Below are 22,936 nucleotides of genomic sequence, written 5' to 3'. Positions count from 1 at the left end.
AAACTGAGGGGATTTTCCAAACTAAATCAAAAAGGTGTGAAAATGGTCTAAAATCGCTCAAAACCATGGGCTATAGTCCATGCTTTTTGGCCAAAAACCATCAAAAATGACTCTTTTTTGAACTGAGGGGATTTTCCAAACTAAATCAAAAAGGTGTGAAAATGGTCCAAAATCGATCAAAACCATGGGCTATAGTCCATGCTTTTTGGCCAAAAACCATCAAAAATGACTCTTTTGTGAACTGACAGGATTTTCACAGGGAACTCAAAAACGTGTGAAAATGGTGCAAAATCGATCAAAACCATGGGCTATAGTCCATGCTTTTTGGCCAAAAACCATCACAAATGACTCTTTTTCAAACTGAGGGGATTTTCCAAACTAAATCAAAAAGGTGTGAAAATGGTCCAAAATCGATCAAAACCATGGGCTATAGTCCATGCTTTTTGGCCAAAAATCATCAAAAATGACTCTTTTTCTAACTGAGGGGATTTTCTTATCTAAATCAAAAAGATGTGAAAAACACCCAAAATCGATTAAAACCATGGGCTATAGTCCATGCTTTTTGGCAAAAAAACATCAAAAAGGACTATATTTCAAACTTAGGTTATTTTCCTAGGGAAATCAAAAAGGTGTGAAAATGGTGTAAAATCGATCAAAACCATGGGCTATAGTCCATGCTTTTTAGCCAAAAAACATCAAAAATGACTATATTTCTGAGGGGATTTTCTGAGCTAAATCAAAAAGGCGTGAAAAACATCCAAAATCGATCAAAACCATGGGCTATAGTCCATGCTTTTTGGTCAAAAAACATCAAAAATGACTATTTTTTAAACTTAGGGGATTTTCCCAGGGAACTCAAAAAGGTGTGAAAATGGTCCAAAATCGATCAAAACCATGGGCTATAGTCCATGCTTTTTGGCCAAAAATCATCCACAATGACTCTCTTTCTAACCGAGGGGATTTTCTGAGCTAAATCAAAAAGGTGTGAAAAACACCCAAAATCGATCAAAACCATGGGCTATAGTCCATGCTTTTTGGCCAAAAAACATCAAAAATGACTATATTTCAAACTGAGGGGATTTTCCCAGCTATATCAAAAAGGTGTGAAAAACACACAAGATCGATCAAAACCATGGGCTATAGTCCATGCTTTTTAGCCAAAAAACATCCACAATGACTCTCTTTCCGAGGGGATTTTCCCAGGGAACTCAAAAAGGTGTGAAAAACAAGAGAGACAATGGTGTATACTGAAACCGGTATTTTATTTCTGCATTGATAATCATTTTTCAAAAGATATTTCACATTACAATAGCACACAGGTATTCGAGAGGTTGTAGCAGAAAATGGTGGACTTTTTCGTAAGAAATACACCTTGATTAAGGACTGTACTGAGAGGGTAGAGCTACACAAACTACAGAAAAGTTTGAGAATCAAAAATGTTTTATTCTTCCTTTTCGTTTGTCTGTTCTTCAAAGGTTGTCAAAGAGAAAAAATCAAAGGACATCGCCAAGATGAATACACTAAATCATGGATGATTTGACGAAGGCTCAAAGTAATTCATCGAATGGTTAAAAAAACATTTTTCAAACTAATTTTCTGATCATGGTTCGTCTTTACTCGCTGTATTTCGCTCTGGCAAACCTTCTAAAAAAGTTACGGTTTTTACAGTCAAACTAAGAAGACCGTGAACAACTAAAGAATGACTGGAATGGTAAGTAACGTGTTCTGACCAATCAGATGCGAGAATGAATTCGTTTCTATTTTATTCTTGCATGTGATTGGTCAGAACACGATGTTCAACATTCCAGACATATTTTAGGTGTTCAAGGTATTTTACTTTGGCTGTAAATCCTAATCGAAGGGGAAAAAAGAAAGAAATTACTTGGAAATTCATTTGAAGTCATTTAATGCTACGACCTTGTTGACCAACATACGGTGATGGAAGGTCCCTCGCGTGGTGAGCACGAGGAACTCGCTTACGCGCGAGTCTTGAGTAACCAATAAATCAGCTCGTGATCGAGACGCGTCGTGTCAAGACCAACCAATAATCATCGTGAAAAAAATATGATACGTTTTGTTAATCATGTAAGGTTTCTTCTGAGGGTGGGACATAGGTGAAGCCAACGAATGCATCGTCGGGATCGTCCACACTTGCACTCACGAAATTAGAATCAGCTGATTTACCCACCGAACCTAAAAAATAAACAACAGGATAGATGAGGATTAAATTAAGACATGGCATGGTACAGCAGGGATCAATTTTCTCTCGTCAAGAATAAATTTCGCCTCCCACAGAGGGCTTTGCACCGTCACGTGCCAACGCCCAGCTTGGACTGCCTGTGGTTAAATGACAGAACAACAAGATCCATTTACTCTCGTGAATTGAATTCTTTGTTAAGTAAAATGATTATATTGTTCCTGCCATCTAACATGGCTGCCATCACGTGATGGTGCAAAGCCTCTATTAAGCTGCCTGTGGATAGATGGCAGAACAATAAAATCTCTTTGCTCTCAGGAATTGAATTCTTTCTCATGTAAAACGATTGTGTTGTTCATGCCATCTAACATGGCTGCCATCACGTGATGGTGCAAAACCTCTATTCCTTTGCTCATTAGGATTCTGCCTACACTTCTGTGGGCACAGCACAATCACAATACAATGCGTCCATACTCAGCTTTTTTAGTTCTAAGAACAATGCTCATAAGTGTTCTAGAGTATGGAGCATTGTCAAGAATAGCTTAACTGGATCCCTTTCTATCACGTTAAGTATTAGAAAGATAGAAAACATTTTCTTTAGTGTGTCATTGCTGAGACGTTTGCATAAAAATTGGATTTTCTTAAGAATAATAATATTCAGTGCCCTAAAATCGTTCTAGTGGAGAGTTATCAGAATTTTGACTTGTGCCTAAGGATTAACAAGAATATAAACACAAAGAAAGAGATAAAGCAAAAGCTTTTCAACTTACCAGGTACTGGCTCGCGAACAAATTCTGGGTCGAAATGTTTTAAGTCCAGCTGCCCACTCTGTTAAAAGAACACCAGATTAATTAATAAATGTCACATTCCCTCTCCCTCTTTCCCAAGAAGAATGAGCAATGTCCCTGAGGGAATCCTTGGGGAAGGAGGGAGGACGGGGGGTAACTGAGCAAATTCAATTGGTAGGAGAGGGGAGGGCAAGAAAGGTAACGATCTTGTTTTCACTGGAAAAACATTAAGAGCACTACACTACACTACCCTACCCTACCTGACCCAACCTGACCCAACCCAATGCATACTGCTGGTGGAAAGTTTAGGAACATTAGGGTTGTATGGTGGTTCTATAGTTTCATGTACCTACCACATTAGGGTTGTATGGTGGTTCTATAGTTTTGTATACATACCACATTAGGGTTGTATGGTGGTTCTATAGTTTCATGTAAGTAGTATAGGGAATGGGGGTTCCAGCGCAATCTCAACACGGGGTAAGACCCGCGTCAAAAATCCACCTACGGACAATCCCCACTCCAAGTGTGGTTGGGGGCAACAGCGCAAATATGTTAGTCTATATATGGAGTGCGAAGAATGTAAGAGAACTTTTAAGAAAGAAGCGGATTTGAAAAAGCATTTGAAAATGAAGACGAAGTGTATGAGCAGTTATGATTGTGGATGTGGTAAGAAGTTTGAGACTAAGGTTAAATTGTTTTGGCATTGTCAGGACTGTGAGTACGACTACGACGACCTAAAAAGTGCTTGGTATTAGGTATAAAATATTTCCTATTATATAGATGGAATCCCAAAGCAACTTCAGCACGGTGTCAATACCCGGTAACGGTGAGATTGACGTTAGACAGTTTTGGCGTCAGTCAGAAAGGAAGGTTAAAAGGACTCTCCGAAAAGGTATAGAAGAATTAGGAGCCCTGAAAGCGAGCATAATGGTAGAAGTAAGTTTGTCAAAAGACGAGGTAATGACGACAGCAATGTTGCGATCAAAGTCGTTAGTGATATTAGAATCCACGAATCTGGATAGGTCACTCAGTGAAGCCTTAGAAGCAATAATGGAGTCGCTGTCTAACTACACGAAAGAAGGATCGGGTTGGACAGTAGAGGAGGTTGAAGGAATAGAGATAAGTATAGCCAGGTACGTACCCATACGAGGGGGGAGTTACGTACCGCTACCAACGTGGGTAGAAAGGAAGAAGGCTATTGTAAACGTGAAGAATGAAGACAATCGATGCTTTATGTGGGCAATCAGGTCTGCACTGTATCCAGCAGAGAAGGATCCCTGTAGGACAAGTAAGTATCCCACAGATGATTTAGAGTGGGATGGTGTGGAATTTCCCATGCAGTTGATAGACATCCCCATATTTGAGGAAATAAACGATCTAGCAATTAACGTTTACGGAGTCAGAGAGCAGACGATAGTACCGTTAGTTCTGTCAAAAAGTAAAGGAGAGCGCGTACATTTATTCTACCACGGCGGACACTACTCATGGGTTAAACACATTAGCAGACTATTCTACAGACATACTAAGCACAAAGGCAAAAAGTACTTCTGCGACTGCTGCTTGCTGTCATTTACATCCTTAAATACCCTAAAGAAACACAATGAGATCTGCCGCGGAGTCGAAGAAGTGGCGCAACGGATCCAGATGCCCACCAACAAAGAGCTTTCATACGCAGACCATCAAAAGCAGATGCAAGTGCCTTACGTGATATATGCAGACTTCGAAGCGTTGATAACTAAGGAAGAGCAGAAACGTGGCGCCACGAATAAGGTAGGATTACACGAGATCTGCTCCTTTGGTTACATAGTAGTCAGATCAGACGGTAAAGCAAACCCTCCTGTGATTTACCGAGGTAAGAACGCAGCTAATGAGTTTCTAGAAGCATTGCGAGAAGAGGAGGGGGAGATTAGAGAACAATTAAGACGTCCAAAGAAGATGGAATTTACCAAAGAGAACCAGGAGGCTTTTAACAAGGCAAAAAAATGCTACATTTGCCAACATACGCTTCTTCAGTTTGGAAGACGAGCCAAGAAAGCGTGGGATGAAGATGGAAAGTATCTAGGAGAAGCTCATTTTAAATGCGGGAAGTATGCTAAGAAAGGTGAGAAGCCGGGAAAGCCCTCCACGCACTGCATTCACTGTCACAAAGCATTTGTTGAGGATTTCTATGTGGATAAGGTTAGGGATCACTGCCACATCACGGGTAAATACAGAGGAGCGGCTCATTGGAAATGCAATATAAACTTCAAAGTAAATCCAGACATGGAGATTCCGGTGTTCTTTCACAACCTCCGCGGTTACGACTCCCATTTGCTACTACAAGGAACAGACGGCTCCGACGTCAAATGCATACCCAACAACAAAGAGCGCTACATGTCCGTAACTGTGGGTAAGCTAAAGTTCTTAGATTCGCAGCAGTTTATGGCGGACTCCTTAGCAAACCTCGTAAAGTATAACACCAACTTTCCCATTTCCAGTCAATACGGCGCGGAAAGGAAAGGAGTCTACCCATACGAATACATGGACTCCTGGGATCGATTCAAAGAACCCCTACCACCCAAAGATCGCTTCTACAGCACCCTAAACGAGTCTGGTATAAAGGATGAGGAGTACCAGCATGCGTTAGACGTGTGGGAAAAGTACTCCTGTGAGAACATGGGCGACTACCACGACATCTACCTAAGGTCTGACGTAGTGCTGCTTGCAGATGTTTTCCAAAGCTTCAGAAAGATGGCTATGGAATATTACGGATTGGATCCCGCTAATTTCTACACGGCTCCTGGGCTCAGCTGGAGTGCTTTGTTAAAGAAGACAAATGCGCAGTTGGATCTCCTAACGGAGTACGACATGTATCGGTTTATGGAAGACGGTATTCGTGGCGGCGTATGCGGACCCAGCCGACGTTACGCCCGCGCAAACAACCCCTTAGTAGAGCACGACCCAGAGAAACCAACCACATACATTTACTACCTGGATGCGAATAACCTTTATGGTTGGGCAATGTCACAGTACCTACCTGTGAGAGACTTCGAATGGGATCCAGTGAAGCCGATAGACTTCTACATGCAGGTAGGAAAGGAGGAAGACAAGGGTTACGTCTTAGAAGTGGATCTGGAGTACCCAGAGCACCTGCACGACGAACACAATGAGTTCCCCTTAGCACCAGAAGCGATAGAGATACCATTTAAGCAGCTAAGTCCGCTGCAAAAGCAAATGTGCCCTGGTTACAAACCGTACAGGAAACTAACTATGAACCTGATGGATAAGAAGAAGTATGTGGTACATTACCGCAACCTGCAGTTCTACGTGCGACACGGAATGCGCGTAGAGAAGATCCACAGAGTCCTAAAATTCACGCAGGAACCCTGGATGCGCCCCTACATTGACTTTAACACGCAAAAGCGTACCGCAGCGAAAAATGACTTCGAGAAAAACCTCTTCAAACTGATGAACAACAGCGTGTTCGGAAAGACAATGGAGAACATCCGCAAGCGCGTAAGCGTAAAAATAGTCAGCACCAAAGAGGAAGCAGAAGCATACGTGTCACAGCCAGGCTTCGTTAGATACGTAGAAATGCTGAACTTCTACGTGATTCACATGAAAAGGGCAAACCTCTTACTAAACAAGCCCGTTTACACAGGCTTTACGGTGCTGGATCTATCGAAGCTGCTTATGTACGAGTTCTACTACGATAAGCTTAAGCCAAAGTACGGAGACCACTGTCGCCTCCTGTACACAGACACCGACTCCCTAATTCTAGAAGTGCAAACGGAAGACGTTTACAAAGACTGCCTCCCCGACATAGACGAGTACGACACCAGCGGTTACCCGAAGGAGCACTTCCTTTACTCTGCGAAGAATAAGAAGGTAATTGGGAAGATGAAAGACGAAATGTTAGGAAAACCCATCGTGGAATACGTGGGTCTGAAACCAAAGATGTACAGCGTGCTAAAGTTAGACGGCGTAGAAAAGAAAGCTAAAGGCGTAAAAAAATACGTGGTTAAGAAGGACATTACGCACGAGTCCTACCTCAACGTATTACGAACACGCAAGGAACAGCGGCATAAGATGAACAGCCTGCGCAGCTATGGTCATCAGATACATAACGTCACGCAGGAGAAGGTGTCACTGTCTGCATTTGACGGTAAGCGATGGATGTGTGATGACGGAGTGCATACGATAGCATTCGGACATCACACGATAAGCAGTTCTTCTTTGACGAACCCACGCGTGGGGCCATCATGAAGATAATACAAGATGGGCTGACCCTTCTTAGCTATCGCACTTCGGATCTGGTAAGTTTCCAAAGACCAATTAGGATCCGTAGCTCTTTTGGATCCTCCTTCTAATTCACCCGGCTCATAGAGATATCGAACCGTGACATTACCTAATTTCTTTTCATGGGGGAAGACCGCCCTCGAACTTCTGATGAAGGACTTGTGTTCCACGTGTTTCTTTTTTATGGCATCCTTGGGTTTCATTCCCGTAGCCCTGGCCGCCTCGTTGTTCGAAGCTGCGACGACCTGGGGGAGCCTCTGAGTCCATTCCCTATTGCGTTTGGAGGGATCTTCCAGCTCTTTCCAATACTGGTACCCAAAGAGACGCTCGGCCAAGGTCTTATTGAATCTTTCGACGATGCTCTGACCCCTGTGGTACTCTGCTTTAGCTCTTCTAATCTTAGTGTCGTGGTCTTTCAGGGTCTTGGTAACCACGCCCATAAACTCCGTCCCCGCATCCACTTGCAGCAGCTTAGGCCATTTCAAGACGCGCTTATAAACCCTACCTAGGGCTTCTGCGACTTCCCCAGAATCCTTGCTGGTTATAGGTTCGGCGTCCTTGTATCTGCTTGCGATATCGACTACGGTCAAAGCGTACCTATAGGTCTTCTTTCTCACCTTATCGTGCGGCAAGAAAAGCAAATCCGCTTGATGAACTTCATTGGGGGCATTTACGGTGAAGCTGGGCCTGGGAATGTACTTAGGCACGGGAAGATAAACCTGCCAGAGGGTTTGTTTTTTCAACCAGTTCTTAGCCGTTTCGTCTGATACCCTGGCCGCGGTCGCGAGTTTCTTGATAGCTGACGCTCCTCTCCAATAGCCTTCCGGCCCATAGTAAATCCTTTTAAGTTTGTCCTCTACGCGGTCCATTATATGAATTCCAAAACAAGATTGATCTTACGTCCGTTAAAATCCACCGTCTTTCCGTCCACTTTAATGGTAATGTTTATGCTTTCTACCAAATTAGATAAGTCATAGCTCAAAGAAATGGGAGTGTATTCTACTGGGTCAAATGGATTACCTTTGGGCAGAAACTTGGACATAAGAGAAGACTTTTCTCCATTGTTGTAACTATGAACCAAGTCGCAATAGACTTCGTAAGAGGATGCGACCTTCCATTTCACGTCATATGTACTGCCGCTATTTATCGTGGTACTAGTAAGGCCCAGGAGTTCTACCAATGAACTGTCCTTTAGATTGGCGCTCCCATTATTTTTCTTGAATTTCATTTCATGAGGCAATCCTGTGGTAAGAGTATATCCATGCTTTGCTAGCTCCTTAGCCAGTGTTATGGGGGTGTAATGGGAATCTGGTATTTTTGGTTTGGTGCCGGAAGTTCCGATGACAAAGCCATTAATTAAATTATACCAAGAATTGTACAAAGAGCAACTAACCAACCGAACCTTACAGGCTTTGATGGGAGGATTCAGATAAGTAGTAAAGTTATTCTTGTCGCTTTCCAAAAAGACGATCATTATATTAGATACGCCAAAGCCACGCCTCCGGCCAGCCCTGCGACTCCTACAAAGACCAATTCATTGTCTTTTTGTTTCTTAGAAGGCTGGTAGTAATTCTTGAACTGAGGCTTTTTCATTCTAAAGTCGGGGTGTGCTTGCGCATAAAGTTTGAAGGCGTAGTCTGTGTTTTCGAAGTTCTTGTCTGCCTGCATTTTGTCTTGGTAGTTCTTGTCCAACCAATCCCTGTAAGCTTGTCTTTTTTCATTCCAAGCTGCAACGTCCCTTTGATATTTCTCCAGCGCTAAGTCGTGTCTCTTTCTTTCGGCGGCACCACTTTTGTCGCCTCTAACTAATCTATCCAAATATTGACCACCATAATTAGCCCCTGTAAATGCTAAAGCTGCAATGACTCCACCTGCGACTAAGCTAACCATTATACATTAGGCAGGTACTTTTCTTTCCGTAGGTAATCCTTTACCATGATAGCCCCGCCTACGGCAGCGGTCATCTTAGCAAAATTAGCGAAGCTCTTGCTTGGGTCTTCAGTAAAGTCTTCTTTGAGCACTTTCTTACCTACCCAACCAATACCCGCAACAATAGAAGTAATGATAGCTGCCTCTTCAACAGTTTTCAACAACGCGGTCGACATTATATTACAAAGCAAGAAGGAAAATCTAGGTCGCCGCGGGTGATAAATCTACTCCATTTCAGGGATCTTACTTTTTCTAACCTCCACAGGTGCGTGATATGTTGGCAGCACATGCACGGCCTCCCACTTTACTTTTGGCTTCGTTGCCCGCCATTGTAAGTAGAGGCTGCCTGCTGCTATAGCAACTCCTAACGCGCCAATGACGTACCCAGGATTAATAAAGGATTCCTCTTCTTTTTCTTCCGCCTTTTCTTCTTTTTTGGCTTTGTTCTTTTTATTCATCTCCGCGAGCTTCTTACCGGCAGCGACTCTGCCTGGAGATTTAACCTTGGTAATCTTGGTATCTTCTACGGGTGGTTGTTCTTCGGTGCCACTCATCTTATATTAAGGGACTTGAAGGACTTGACAACGACTTGACAACGACTTGACAATGACTTGACAACGACTTGACTAAGTACTTGAGGTGACTTGACTAAGTACTTACGAATGACTTAACTAGGTACTTGAGGCGACTTGATCAGGTACCTCAGTAAGTGCTGCCTGGAAGACCTTTTCGACTTCTCTATCCTTCTTGAAGTCCTTCCAAGATGTTCCGAAGGAACCTAGTACCTCCTTCAAGTCGACGTGCTGAGCTACGTGCAAAGCCGCAGAGGCGACTGCCATTAACTTACCGCACTTCAAAGACAACCAGCCGCAGGTTATCTTAAGTTCTTGGGATATGACATAGTCATCTCTTATGTCCTTCCGCAGTTGCTCCACGTCGTCTATAGGCAGTGCAAGTCCAAGCAATTTAGTTGCAAGTCGGATAGCGGAGTCTGCGACGGCGTCTGTGGTCTTACTTGCGAGGGCAGCCTCGTACCTCTTATGGAACTTTTTGACTTCCTCTTCCGACAGCTTATTAACCTGCTCATGGGTAAGTTCCTTGCCTATCATTTCTTTGCACTTCCCAGATGACACAAGGATGTTAAGTTGTTCCTTGAGGTTACTTTCATCTAACTGTGTGGGGACTTCATCTATGAGCTGCTCAATGTCCATATATGTTAACGTCATACGGAAACCTCAAAGAGAAGATCATTTTGGAATGTTGGTGCGTTTTTAAATGCCGCATGTATTCGTGCAGCTGTTCCTTGGATATCTCACCGCCGTAGTCGCTTAAAATGGTTTCCAGGTCAGACTTACTGGGTGTATAAAATACTACGAGAGAGCCTATGTTTTCCCTAAAGGGTTTAGAGACACTGGTAAGCTGCTGGGAAAGCAACCAAACGCTGATATTGTCGTGTCTGCCGCTGAAAGCGAGCTTCACTAATTCGGAGGTGCGCTTTTTTACGTCGTCCCCGCAGGCAATGTCATCCAGTATGAGTAAAGTCTGTGTATCTTTAGGGAATTGCTTATGCCAGAACTTCAAATGGCTGGATAACTCGTTAGGGTCTAAAATATCTACAAAGAAGTCGTCATCTTTCACTCCTATGCCCGTCCAGGTGCGGTTATTCACGTAGGTGGGGCATAATAGCACTATGTAGTCGAAGCGGTATCTAAAGGATCCTAATAGCTGCTCCACGATGAATTGGGTCTTTCCGCAGCCGGTGGGTCCTACGATCAGAGCGTTACAAGGAATATGGTTCGGATCCATTATATATACGATGGAGCCAGTGGAAGCAGTGCAAAGAATTGTCGCCGACGCAAAAGATAAAAGAGACACCATAGAAATGCAAAGGGAAGAGATAGACCGGTTAAAAGAGCGCGTACAGGAATTGTACGATGAAATGTGTGGTCTGAAGCGTGCAGAACGGTTTGGCGCGCTTTTGACAATGGCGGGCTGGGCTAAGGAGTCCATTAAGGACTTCATTCGATATCCCCCATAGATATATGGACTGCATTACGTGCGAACTACCTGCTGACTGCATAATCCCTCCCAAAACACCGATACCCAAACCGTGTAAAAAATACACCTGCCGTCACTGTAATAAGGTATTCTCTGAAGAGGGCTTCGTTGGACATTGGTGTCCCGCGGATACTAAAGCACAAAGGACTTTAGACGACGCTCGAGAAGAGTAAGAGGTCGCAAAGAAGATCTTACTAAGCCCCAGCAAGAGGAATTAGCATAGGTCTTTCTCTTTTTATTGTTATTTTGTTAAATGCTGCAAAGAGGTCTCAAGTAAGGACCTATTTTTTATTGTTATTTTGTTAAATGCTGCAAAGAGGTCTCAAGTAAGGACCTATTTTTTATTGTTATTTTGTTAAATCATCGTAATCGAAGAATGGTTAACATGATTATCTTTTTGCTGGTTTCAACGATGAGAAAGAATGATGCCTCATCTTTTAATGGAGGCTTAACAAAATAACAAGAAATAATAGACCCTATCCTAAAACCCCCTTACAGGGTTTAACAATTTAACAATAAAAAATAAGGTATATATAATGAAGTGCGTGCAATGTGATAGAGCTTTTAGTAGCAAGCAGCGACTGCAATACCATCTTTCCAAGAAAGTCTGTCAGAAGACCATCAGCACTGTTTGCGGTGACTGCGGTAAGGAACTGTCCACAGTACAGGCCCTACGATATCACCGCGAGCATAGAGTCTGCCTTAAAGGTCATTGCCGCCGATGCGATGAACCTCTCTTTGAAGAAAACTGGCATAAGTACCGCTGCCGTCGCTATGACCTCACAGATGTGGTCTGCGAGACCCACGGCGATTTAGCAGAGCGATGTTGCCCCCTTGAAACCGGCCGGGTGCTCACGCGACGTAAGAAGGAGATCGACGAAGACTTCGTATGCTTTGACGACTACGAAGGAGTAAAATGGGAGAACCGAGAACACTGGGATGGCATCTGCGACCGATGTGGCTGTCAACGCAGCGGCCAACATATTTGGTGCTGCCTTTACGATGGCCCTAAGCCCTTAGATCATTATCTGTTGGTAAGAAAAGAGTGGAATCTACTTAAGGTATAATGTTACCTTACATCGCAGCGTTCCTAGGAGGTGTGACTATTACCTTATCAGCGTATGAAATGGCGGAAAAAATGAGGGCAGACACAGCAGATGACTACTTATCCGCCCATGAAGAGGATTAGTCGCACAACGGATTATCCTCCGCTCGACGTTCGATGTCAAACTTCCATCGGCCGTTTACCTTACCATGACTGCGTAGGTGTGTATATTCTTCACCCTGCAGTATGTATCTCACACAGTCAGGCGCCCAAAGGCTGTATTCCTGACCGTCGCGTTCTAAGACCAACCTCAAACGGTCGATGTCTTCGAATGCGACGTAGTTTTTTATTCGATATGAAACGCCTTGCGGCAGATCTCGCCAGTATGTTTGTTTAAGAATCATTATATCTATGAAATATTTTTTGGTGATTCCTTAACGCCTCCTGCGTCTTAAAAGCCTTAACACACCAAGGACAAGGTACACGAATGCCTTCCGCGTAATGGTCGATCTCCCTACATATGAGGTCGTAATCGTTACACACCATGGTTAGGTAACCATTTGCCTCGTATCGTTCGAGTAACGCCTCTTGTTTAGGTGATAATACACCGTTACCCTTAGGCGTCTTCAACTCCAGGCATAACCCATTATACTTCTTATGTGCATTAAGGATTAAGATGTCGGGTTGTCCTGCCTGATACCCTTTCTGCCAACATACTATCCTTTTTCTGGATGAGTCCTGTAGTTCTCCAAGACCTGGTGCGAGCAGTAGGATAGGGTGGAACCGACGTATGTAGTCTATGATTTTCTTATGCAAGTCAAATTCATTTTCTATTTTGAATACCAACTTATTAGGACCGTCGAACCGCCTTTCGATTTCGTATTTACCTGTCTTTCTTAGCGTAGGGAGAACGTCGCCCAACACCCATTTCCTGAACTTTTTTGCTTCGACCTTTTCGGATCCGAATATTAATTCATAAAGACCTTCCTCCGTCAAATACACAGTATTGGGTTGTGCGTTAAGGGTGTCGGTCAGACTGACACCCTTTATAGACCCCAAGGTTACCTTGTTTTCCTCTGAGACGTGTGCTCTAGCTGCGTCCCTAGAGTTAACGTAACCCAACACCAAGGCCACTTCCTTTGCTTTGAAGTACAAAGTTTCGCCTTGCACTATGCATTGCAGTTTGTTGTCGTTGTTTTCAAATACACGAAGCATTATATACCAACGATATTTTAATACGCAACGCTCTTTAGCTGATTCATTTCTACGCTCAGTTGCGCGTCTGAGACTACGAAAATGTATGCGTTTATCTTATCGCCGTCACCCGCGGAGGCGTTCTTGGTGCGCTTGATCTCCAATGTTATGCCATCCTGCGTATTTACTAAACGTAACCCCTGGCCATGTAGGTCTTCGTCGTTAATGGTGCGCATGTCAATCCACAGCGCATACTTATCCTTAAAGAATTCCTCGGGGCTAACTTGGTCGCCAAACTTGCGCATGGCCTCTCTGTACACGTCTGCGGGCTTTATTCCCTGGGAGTAGACCTTGTTTGGAACGCCGTTTATGTTGACCCCCACGTTAGTAATGTTGGGGTTGTGAAAGGCCTCGGAGTCGCGCTTGCCGGCTTCGTAGGGTTTGGCAAACACCAACATCAACCCCGTGAGACTTCTTCGGGGGAGGTTAATGCTTTGGTTGATAACCTCGTCCGTCTTATCCAGGAAGCTGAACGTCTTATACATCACTACGTGGTCGTATAAGAATGCCTTTCCGGAGCTGTATTCCATGCCAGCGCTACGGGCCAGCTCTTCGCTGTACACGGTCTCGTACTGCAGCTCTAAGTTGGTGATAGAATAGGGATCCACAGCTCCACTGATTGCGCTGTCCATTCCTCCTATGACGTTCGTAGTGTCCGCCAGGGTTACTTCAAACTGCAACTCGGATAACTGCCTGGGGTAGTACACGCCATGGTTCGTAATTACTTCGAAATCCAAAGGGATAACGTACTTGCTACCATAGGCGGTCTTTACCCTCGTCGCGTCTGCTACTGCGGTTGCTCCACTGGAGTCCGTAGGCGCGGGGTTAGTATCGCTGCGAAGCTTACGAAGAATAACGCTTCCAATTCCCTGCTCTATCTTTTGTGCACGGTCAAAGGCTGTTAGCCACAGGTCCTTATACGTGGCGTACAAATCGTACCTATTCAAATCCAAGAGGGATTCCCCTGCGAACTTGATTCTCATCTTAGAGACGAGGTTCCTACCCACATTATTGACGGTATAGCGCTTGTCCTTGGTGCTTGGCTGCACCGCTAGGTCGAACCTTAAAGCCAAGGTACCAGGAACCAATACTAGGTTATCCGTTAGGCGGGGCACGCCTACATACAGCGTCTCACCTGGCTTAGCACTAGAAGGCGTAAATGTAACCCGGTGAAAGGTGCGTTCTGCTTTCAGTCCGCCGACCTGCTTAGGTAATATGTTGGGGTTTAACTTTGAGCTTATCATATATAATGGCAGTAGAAGGAACGGATTTTGATCCCCTTACCGAAGAAGGTCAAGTCGACATTAACGACGAAGAATACGAGTCTTTGCTTCCTGATAACAACGTAGACTCCCGAGGCCTCTTCGACAAGCTAACACGCAAGTATGGCAGCAGGGCCCGCGATGCTATGCGTTCCTTAAGAGATAAATTCAAGTCTAAGAACCCCCACACACCCATTCCGGAGTACTTACAAATGGAATCCCTTGGCGTGCGGTCGGACTTAACAGCGGGCCTCCTCAATGACCTAAGAGAGCGATACCCAAACATAAACCTGGCTACTTTGGACTTCCAAATAGGAGACAAAGGGCAGGTTCAAGTTAGAGAATCGGGTAGGGAAAAATGGCACAACCTGTATCAAAGGAGAAATACCAGCCTGCTTAACAGCCAGCTTCCCAAAGGAGTCACGGAGGCGCTTGGAGAGCCCAACTTGACCACGCAGCGTGACTTGGCTAGGGAGGAAATGCAACAGTCTTTTGATAGGTTCCTTGTTAATGCAGTTAGATTACCGACCTTTGCAGGCGGCTATGGAACGCACGAAGAATTAAGAGCGCAAATAGGAACGCTAAGCGAAACGCTCCAAGCTAAGACAGAGGAAGTCGCTGCGCTAAACGCTCAAAAAGAGGAATTGGAAGCCAAGATAAGTGAATACCGTGCCTTACCAGTAGACGCCATAAAGAAATCCGTCAACGCATATAATTTAGCGGAAGCACACCGAGAATTGGCCGACGTTAATACCCAAAAGGAGGCAGCTAACAACGACTTGCAGCGAATCACCAGGGAGCGCAAGGACCTCTTAAAGGCAAGCGAGGATTTGACGGCGCTTAGAACATCTTTTCAGCAGCTAGAGCTGGAAAACGACGTCCTTAAGGAAAGATTTAGGGAAATGGAAAACGAAGTCATGAGGGCAAACAGGGCTACTCTTGAAAGTCGTGCCGCCGAAGTTGCCGATTTTCGACAGCAAATATCTAAGTTGTTAGATGAAAAAACCGCTGCCGTAAAGGACTTTCAGAATGCCTTTAGCCGCTTGGCTGGTAAGGATGAGCAGCTAATACAAATAGGAAATGAATTAGTGGAGAGTCACGCCAGGGAAAGGCGCATCATAGCACAAATGGCTGAAAAGGATCTGGAAATAAGACAACTTCAGGAGACCGTCGAAGACCTGCAGGGCCAATTAGAACGGCAGCAGGAAGCAGCTGTGGACCAAACTCGCTCCGAAGAGGAAAGGGAGGCAGCACGGAGGGAAGTAGGAGCCCTTCAGGAAAGACTGGCGGAATTACAAACGCAAATAGAAGGTAAGGAAAGGGAGCTGGGGCTTACCACCAAGGAAAAGATAAAAAGAGCCCTTTTGAAGTATGGTGTTCCGCTGGCATTCGCGGCTGCTATTAGCACCGTAGTAGGAGTTATCCTATCCGCGCTTAAGGCTACAGGTGCAGGCGTAAAGAAATTAGGCAATGGGCTGACGGACTTGGGAAAAAAGATGGCAGCCGGTCTTCCTGGGCTGCTGGGTTCGGTCGTTTCCTTGGCACTTAGGGCCGGCGGCGAACTGTTGAAGTTTGTGGGGAATAACATTTGGATATTAGTCGTCGCTATTGGGGTGGTACTCCTGAAGAAGATGAAGGGTTAATCTTATCAGGCTTATCGTCGTCGGGTACCCGAGGCATCCTCGACTGGGGATAAGTAAAGATAGTATTCGCGCCGCCTTGATAATGCGGAACTAACGGTATGGCGGTCATAGTGCAAATCGTCTTATGATTCCAAGCAGCGTCGGGGAAAGGAGTAATGACCGGAGCAACGTTCGTTCGAATGCTGCCTTCACTTGGGTAAAATTGAAGCTTCGCATATTCGCAATTAACTATCATGTGAAAGGTTACTGGCGTTATGTCTTCCGTGCTATTCACAGGGGGTTCCGACGTAAAATGAGCCGAAATCCTATTATTATCTTTCGTCCTATAGGGTGGTAATGGGTGATCGTTCTCATCAACAATCCTAAAGCCGGCATTGCATGAGTACCCCGTCGTAATGCTAATGGTGCACACGACTACCCCCAAACCCCCAACCCTTACCCACAACCCAGTTTCATGCCATTTCTTAGCGGCGTAAAGCTCCTCCCCTAAGTAATGAAGAAACCAATCTTCTTTTACATGTGGATTCATATATTTAAAGGCTCATTACCGTAAGAGTACTAATGGTCTTGTGATTATAAGACTCATCCCTTTGGTTTTCTATGCTATTTACGCAAACGCTCCCGGTGTCGTCTACACGCATTTGCAGCTTTACTTTCCCATGGCAATCAGCAACCATATGAAAAGTCCAAACGGAATGATTTTCGGAGCTCCTGGGGTTAGGCTCTACTGAAAAATGCGTAGGCTCCCTGTTATTCGTTTTCACGCGCATAGGCTGCAGTACGCCATTCTCATCCAGGAACCTAAAGCCCACGTTGGCATGGCTGCTCGTGCCAATGCAAATGCTGCATATTATCAGCTTCTTTCCCGAGTAGTTCAAATTCACAGACATCCCCGTGACATCAACCCAAGATGCCTGGGTGTATTTTTTCTCGCCTGTGTAAGTCGTATAAACACAATCTACTCCAGCTACGTAGGGGTTGTTCATCGCCATATATAATAACTCAGACCAACACCCGCGACTGCTAGGCCGGCTTTTAATAAGTTATGGTCATATTCCTCTTCTTTTTTAGGCGCTCGGTATACTTCTTTTGTTAGCTGCACTTTCTTAGGTGGTTGCGTATGGTGCACTTTTTTAGGCTGTTCAACAAAGTGCCTTCTAAGAGTGTCAGAGTTCACGTCGTTCACCCCAAACTTCATATCCTTAGTAGCTCGTTGAAGTTTGTTGTTGTATCCTACTACAGAACCAGTATTTATAGATAAATTACTAGGCATTAACCAACAACCCGGGGCTACTGCGTAGTCCAACCTCGCCTTAGAATTTTGTATGGCTAGTTGGTAACGCTGTACGCCCTTGCTAATGTCGCCCTCCAAGATTGAACTTTCAAATAAGATCAAGGCTTCGGCTCGCGTTTCTTCTGCGGCGCCAGTATTTCCGATTATGCTGGATCGGGTGTTTACCTGAGCTCCAAGGATAGAATACACGTAAGCTTCTATGCTGCGGTTTAAACGGGCAAGGCCGGCTTTGGTTAGTCCTTTACCTTCTGGGGGTATGAAATTAAGATATTGCTTTGTTTGCTCGTCGTTGGTAATTTTGATAATCAGTGGATTAGCCCCTGCATACTTACCGCCCTCGTCTTTGAACAAAGGTCCGTCTCTAACTTCCTTAGTGGTCTTAGCGTTTGGTTCAAAGAAGGTGCTACTGTCGTGAGTTTCTTTGTGATATCCCGTGTCCCATCGCAACTGCAGCGCATGAACTTCCTTATCACTTAGCACATGCCCACCAATCCCCCAATAAGCCCAAATATGTCCCAAACCATTGTTAGCACCGGTAGTGCATCTAAAATCCTTCCCTACAACACCGAACTCCTTACAAAGCCTGTTATAGGCTGGAACGTCGTATTTGTTATCTCTAGGATAAAACGCAGCATCTCCCGGTAATGCAGTAACGCCCATCTCATGTAGTATTCTTCTAACCGTGAAGTGAAAATGAAACATAAATATTGAATTCTTCATCAAGCTTGCGCTTACACCACAGCCGCTAGTGGCACACCAAACTGCAAAGTTTAGTTGCTGCGACCAATAACGCATGTTAGGACCACTTAACCATTCATGAGATTCCTTAGCGGTGGTATGAACAATGGGTACGTCTTTGAAGATATCCCGCACCTTTAACGGAAAGGAATGCTTGTTAGAAATCCGCATGTTCAGCGTTAGGTCCAAGCTTGGGTGTTTATCAAATGAAACTGCGGGTATCGGATAAGTACTGGTACCAAGCAATAATTCCTTTGACCAACCTTGCACGGGTTTTGGATGTGTTGGTGTGGGTTTAACATAACCAGAATTCTTCAGTTGATTGTCTATCTGATCGACCAGCGTAGGTTTCAAATCCTCGTTGCTGTACATCCTAGAGCCGTTATAGTAAATCCCATCGGGTCTCCTTTCGAACTTACTAGGGTCTGCATGCGGAAACATCTTCCTAAAGGCCCTCCAGTTCCAGTAATTCCGGTTGTCGTGATGTGGCTGCTCCTCAATATCATTCCCAAAAGCGTCGTACATTAGTATATATAATGGATGTTATACCATCAGCACCTAAGTTGTACCCAGATGTTCCCTATACTACACCTAATGAACTAAACGCCGAAAACTTTCGTCTGAATAAAGCGAACTTAATCTTAGCTTACTTGGAAGGGCAGGCAAAACACTACGAAAAAGTCCGAAAAAAGTATGCTAGAGCCCGAAGCATATTACATAAAATCGCGATAACTTCCGGCTCCATGTCCGTGGCGTTAACAGGCACCGGCGTTGCCACCTCACTTACCGGGCCTGGAATAGTCGTTGGCGTTCCTTTGGCCAGCGTTGGAGCCGTCTGCGGCATTGTTTCCGCTGTTACGACAGGCATTATGAAACAGTTGTCAAGCAAAATATCAAAACACGACACGACAATAGCTCTGTCAAGGGCTAAAGTAAATACGATCACTGACCTTGTCTCAAAGGCTTTGCGTGACAGAAAGATAGACGACGTAGAATTCTCGCTTATCTTAGCCGAAGAGGAAAAGTACGAGAAATTAAAGTCGGACATGAGGAATAAAAAAACAGTCGTAAAAGATCTTTCCGAGGAATCTCGCAAAAAGATCTACCAAGAAGCGAAAGAAGAGCTTCAAAGAAAGCTTGCTCAGTAAACATCTGCTTTGAAAAGAGCGTGACAGGATTTCGTTTACATATCGAACGACAGTCTGGAAATTACGCGTAATCTTATGCCATAAGATTTATACCATAATACACGGCATGACCTTATTTAGTAAATTATTACGCGTAATATAAATTATTTAGCGAATTATTACGCGTAATATAAATTATTTACATGACCTTATTTGGCGAATTATTACGCGTAATTTCTCATCTTATGTCATAAGATTCACTATCTTCTTGGAATCCATCCTAAGAGGGGGTGGTTGGGGTCGATTTCGTGAAATATTTCGTAGATTACGTCAGGGTAATAAGGAATATCCTTATCCAGCCGACAAAACATCCACTCGGCTTTTGTCATATCAGAAACCTCGGGAATAGACTTACCGGTAATTTCAGACAAAAGATAGGGAATAGCTTTGTAATATTTCCCTAGTTTTAATTTTTTCAGCGTTTTCCGTAGACTTTGCGGGGTTGGCTCTTCTAAATGGTCTATGATTTTCTTCTTTACTTCGTTATCTAAATATACCGGTCGATAACCTTGGATATGACTCATCCAGTCCCTGAAGTATTTTATTCTTTTGTATGGCGTCTTCTTACGACCTCCGTTGGAATAATATTGCTCTTTGGTAGCACAAGGCACGGCATTACGAATATTCTTACCGCACTCGTAACACTGTGCTGACGTGTCGTCTTCTATTTGCATTTTCTTACCACAACAAATATACTTATTTGGTGGTGGGGTAACAAACTTGGGTTTCAAGCACTTTACACAGAAATCATAAGCAAACTCTTTACAATCTTCGCACTCCATATATAGACTAACATATTTGCGCTGTTGCCCCCAACCACACTTGGAGTGGGGATTGTCCGTAGGTGGATTTTTGACGCGGGTCTTACCCCGTGTTGAGATTGCGCTGGAACCCCCATTCCCTATACTACTAACCTAAATATTTGATTCCACCTACAGAAACCCGTACACGTAGATCGAATAATTATAAATATTTTATTGAACAGACAAACAATGATGTATTTAAATTTTCATACTTCAGTAGGACCATCAGGGAATGGAATAGCCGACCCACAGATATCGTGTTATCTAATACCTTGGACATATTCCAAAAAAAAACTAGGCTTCATTCTGAGGCAAGATTAAATTATCATTATATATTATATAAATTTTAAATTATTATGTTTTTTTAATATTTACATACTTTTTTATTTATTTATTTTTATTTTATTTTATTTTATTTTATTTATTAATTTATTTTTATAGATTATATATTTATTTCTATTATATATTCATGATATTTATCTATCTATTTATATATATATATATATATATATATTATACTTAATTTTGTACTATCTTTCTAATTTTTCCTTTTTTTAAGTTAGCGAGATAACTGTACTTCATTGTATATAGTTTTTACTGACAAAATACATGTAGATGTAGATGTAGAAATAAGAGTTTCGATTCCCAGTGAGGTCGGAAATTAATTTTTCCGTATTTAATTCCAAGGGTCTTTCGCCCGGAATAACCTCGTTCTCAAGCACTATAACTTATCTATATTTCTATATCTTCATGTATTTCATAAGTGCTATGCGGTCTACATATTCTCATCTTTATTTCATTTGATGAATTAGCCGCTATTCACCACCTGTTAGTTCGTAGTTTGAGCATAGTTAGTTTTTATCTCGTGGACACGCGAAGCGTAGAAACGAGTTGTTGCGAGGGGTCTGAATATACTAATGTGTCACTCGCTCGCTCACTTACTAAGATGTCAGCAGATCGATGATTAAACGTTTATCGATCGTCTTACGTCATATGATTACGAACGTTACACGACACTGACAAGCACTAATGTCTTATTCAATATAGACTACTTTCGCTATTTATATGAGGAAATGAACTGTTGCTGTTTCATGTTGGATACTTTCTAGTTTCATCTTCGGATTATTTATACCAAAAGAATCAAGGAAAGATGCAACTTGAAGTAAAATAATACGATTAACGCCTAAAACTAAAATTCCAATGAGTCAAACCTTTTTTTGCTGATTCGATAAAGTAAACAGAAACGCTGATGTACAATCGTCAACATATTTAGATCCTCTCAGAAGACTCGTAGTTAGAGCCGGATGCATCGAAAAAAGAACTTTTCATTAGATTTCAAAACGAGAGTCATGGAGTCTTGAAGAAAGTTCGGCTAGTTTTGCCATCCAAATAAGCCGTTCTGAATATAAGTAGATTGATCGCCGGACATCACAAACAACAGAAGTAATGTCCTTGCATCTAACTGCGAAGGTACAAATCTACTCAATAAATGTCGCTAGAGACTAACGAGAATTCGCTCCAATAAATAATTAGTAATTTACAGACTTGAATGAAGTCAAAAAAATAGTATTTCTAAGCACATTTCTATAAAATATTCGCTTAGTTCACAGTGTAATTAAAGTGTTTCATGTGAATCTAAATCGATTGTAAGCGCCGTGATGAACGCCGTGAAGAAGATAAAGATAAGTAGTAACGCATAGCGCAACGTTTTTCCAATTCATCACAGAATTCGCTTCTAAACTCAACAAAATAACAAAGAACTAAACAAAGTAGGTGTTAAAAGGAAAATAAAAGGACGACTATAAGTAAATGCCTTTCATTATTTCTTTAAAACTTTCAGGTTTCAAAAAAAAGTGATCAAGATAATCCACCAGCTGACAAAAAACAAGACACTGAAATGATTGCTGCGTAAGCATAGAGAAAAAAGATTGTTCAGGTAGCATATACTTGATCTTAGTATTCCTATTTTGTTATGACAACCGGAGTCACAATGGGATAAGTTGATTGAGAGCTTCAAATCTGCTAATTCTCCACGTTCATTCGCCTAGATAAATTGTAACTTTGTTCCATGTAAAATGTACCATGTATCTAGCATAAATTTCAGCATAATATATTAAAACATAAAAATGTTAGAATAATCGATTTAATAAATAATTGTCTGTAATTTCATAATCCAGCAGAAAGCTTCGGTGGTGCTGGCGCGTTTGTTCGATATCATCGTCAACATGCTTTCTTCAAAAGTTAAATAGAGATTACAGATATCAATCAAACAAAAACACTAAAACACTTGTAACGGCTATCAACGTCACACCTTTGCCGATTAGGATTTATATTGCCCACCGCGAGTCAGACTATGCAATTGCAAGCAAAACATTCCATGGCTTGGATAAACACCGTGGCATAAAGAAAAACGCTATTCTTATTTGGGGCTTTCAATTCAAAAAGTTTTTTTGTTTTATT

At 43.0% G+C, this 22,936-nt stretch overlaps 1 protein-coding gene across 1 annotated transcript; it reads right to left on the bottom strand.

Moving 5' to 3' along the window:
- Nucleotides 1-1,243: 1,243 nt before the first annotated feature.
- Nucleotides 1,244-3,401, bottom strand: LOC148914183 (serine/threonine-protein kinase Sgk1-like). The gene is made up of 3 exons (XM_089025588.1): nt 3,339-3,401; nt 2,968-3,025; nt 1,244-2,193 (listed from the first exon to the last, which is right to left on the bottom strand). Exons 1-3 carry the CDS (start codon nt 3,384-3,386, stop codon nt 2,078-2,080), a joined length of 222 nt encoding a protein of 73 aa, XP_088881714.1. The 5' UTR covers nt 3,387-3,401; the 3' UTR covers nt 1,244-2,077.
- Nucleotides 3,402-22,936: the final 19,535 nt, after the last annotated feature.

The sequence above is a fragment of the Actinia tenebrosa genome, unplaced genomic scaffold (assembly GCF_029948245.1).
Source record: "Actinia tenebrosa isolate PJP-AT-01 unplaced genomic scaffold, QUT_ActTen_1.0 PGA_scaffold0__85_contigs__length_37466705, whole genome shotgun sequence".
NCBI lineage: Eukaryota > Metazoa > Cnidaria > Anthozoa > Actiniaria > Actiniidae > Actinia > Actinia tenebrosa.
The sequence above is the reverse complement of the archived record's forward strand: the minus strand, read 5'-3'. Positions and strand labels throughout refer to the sequence as shown.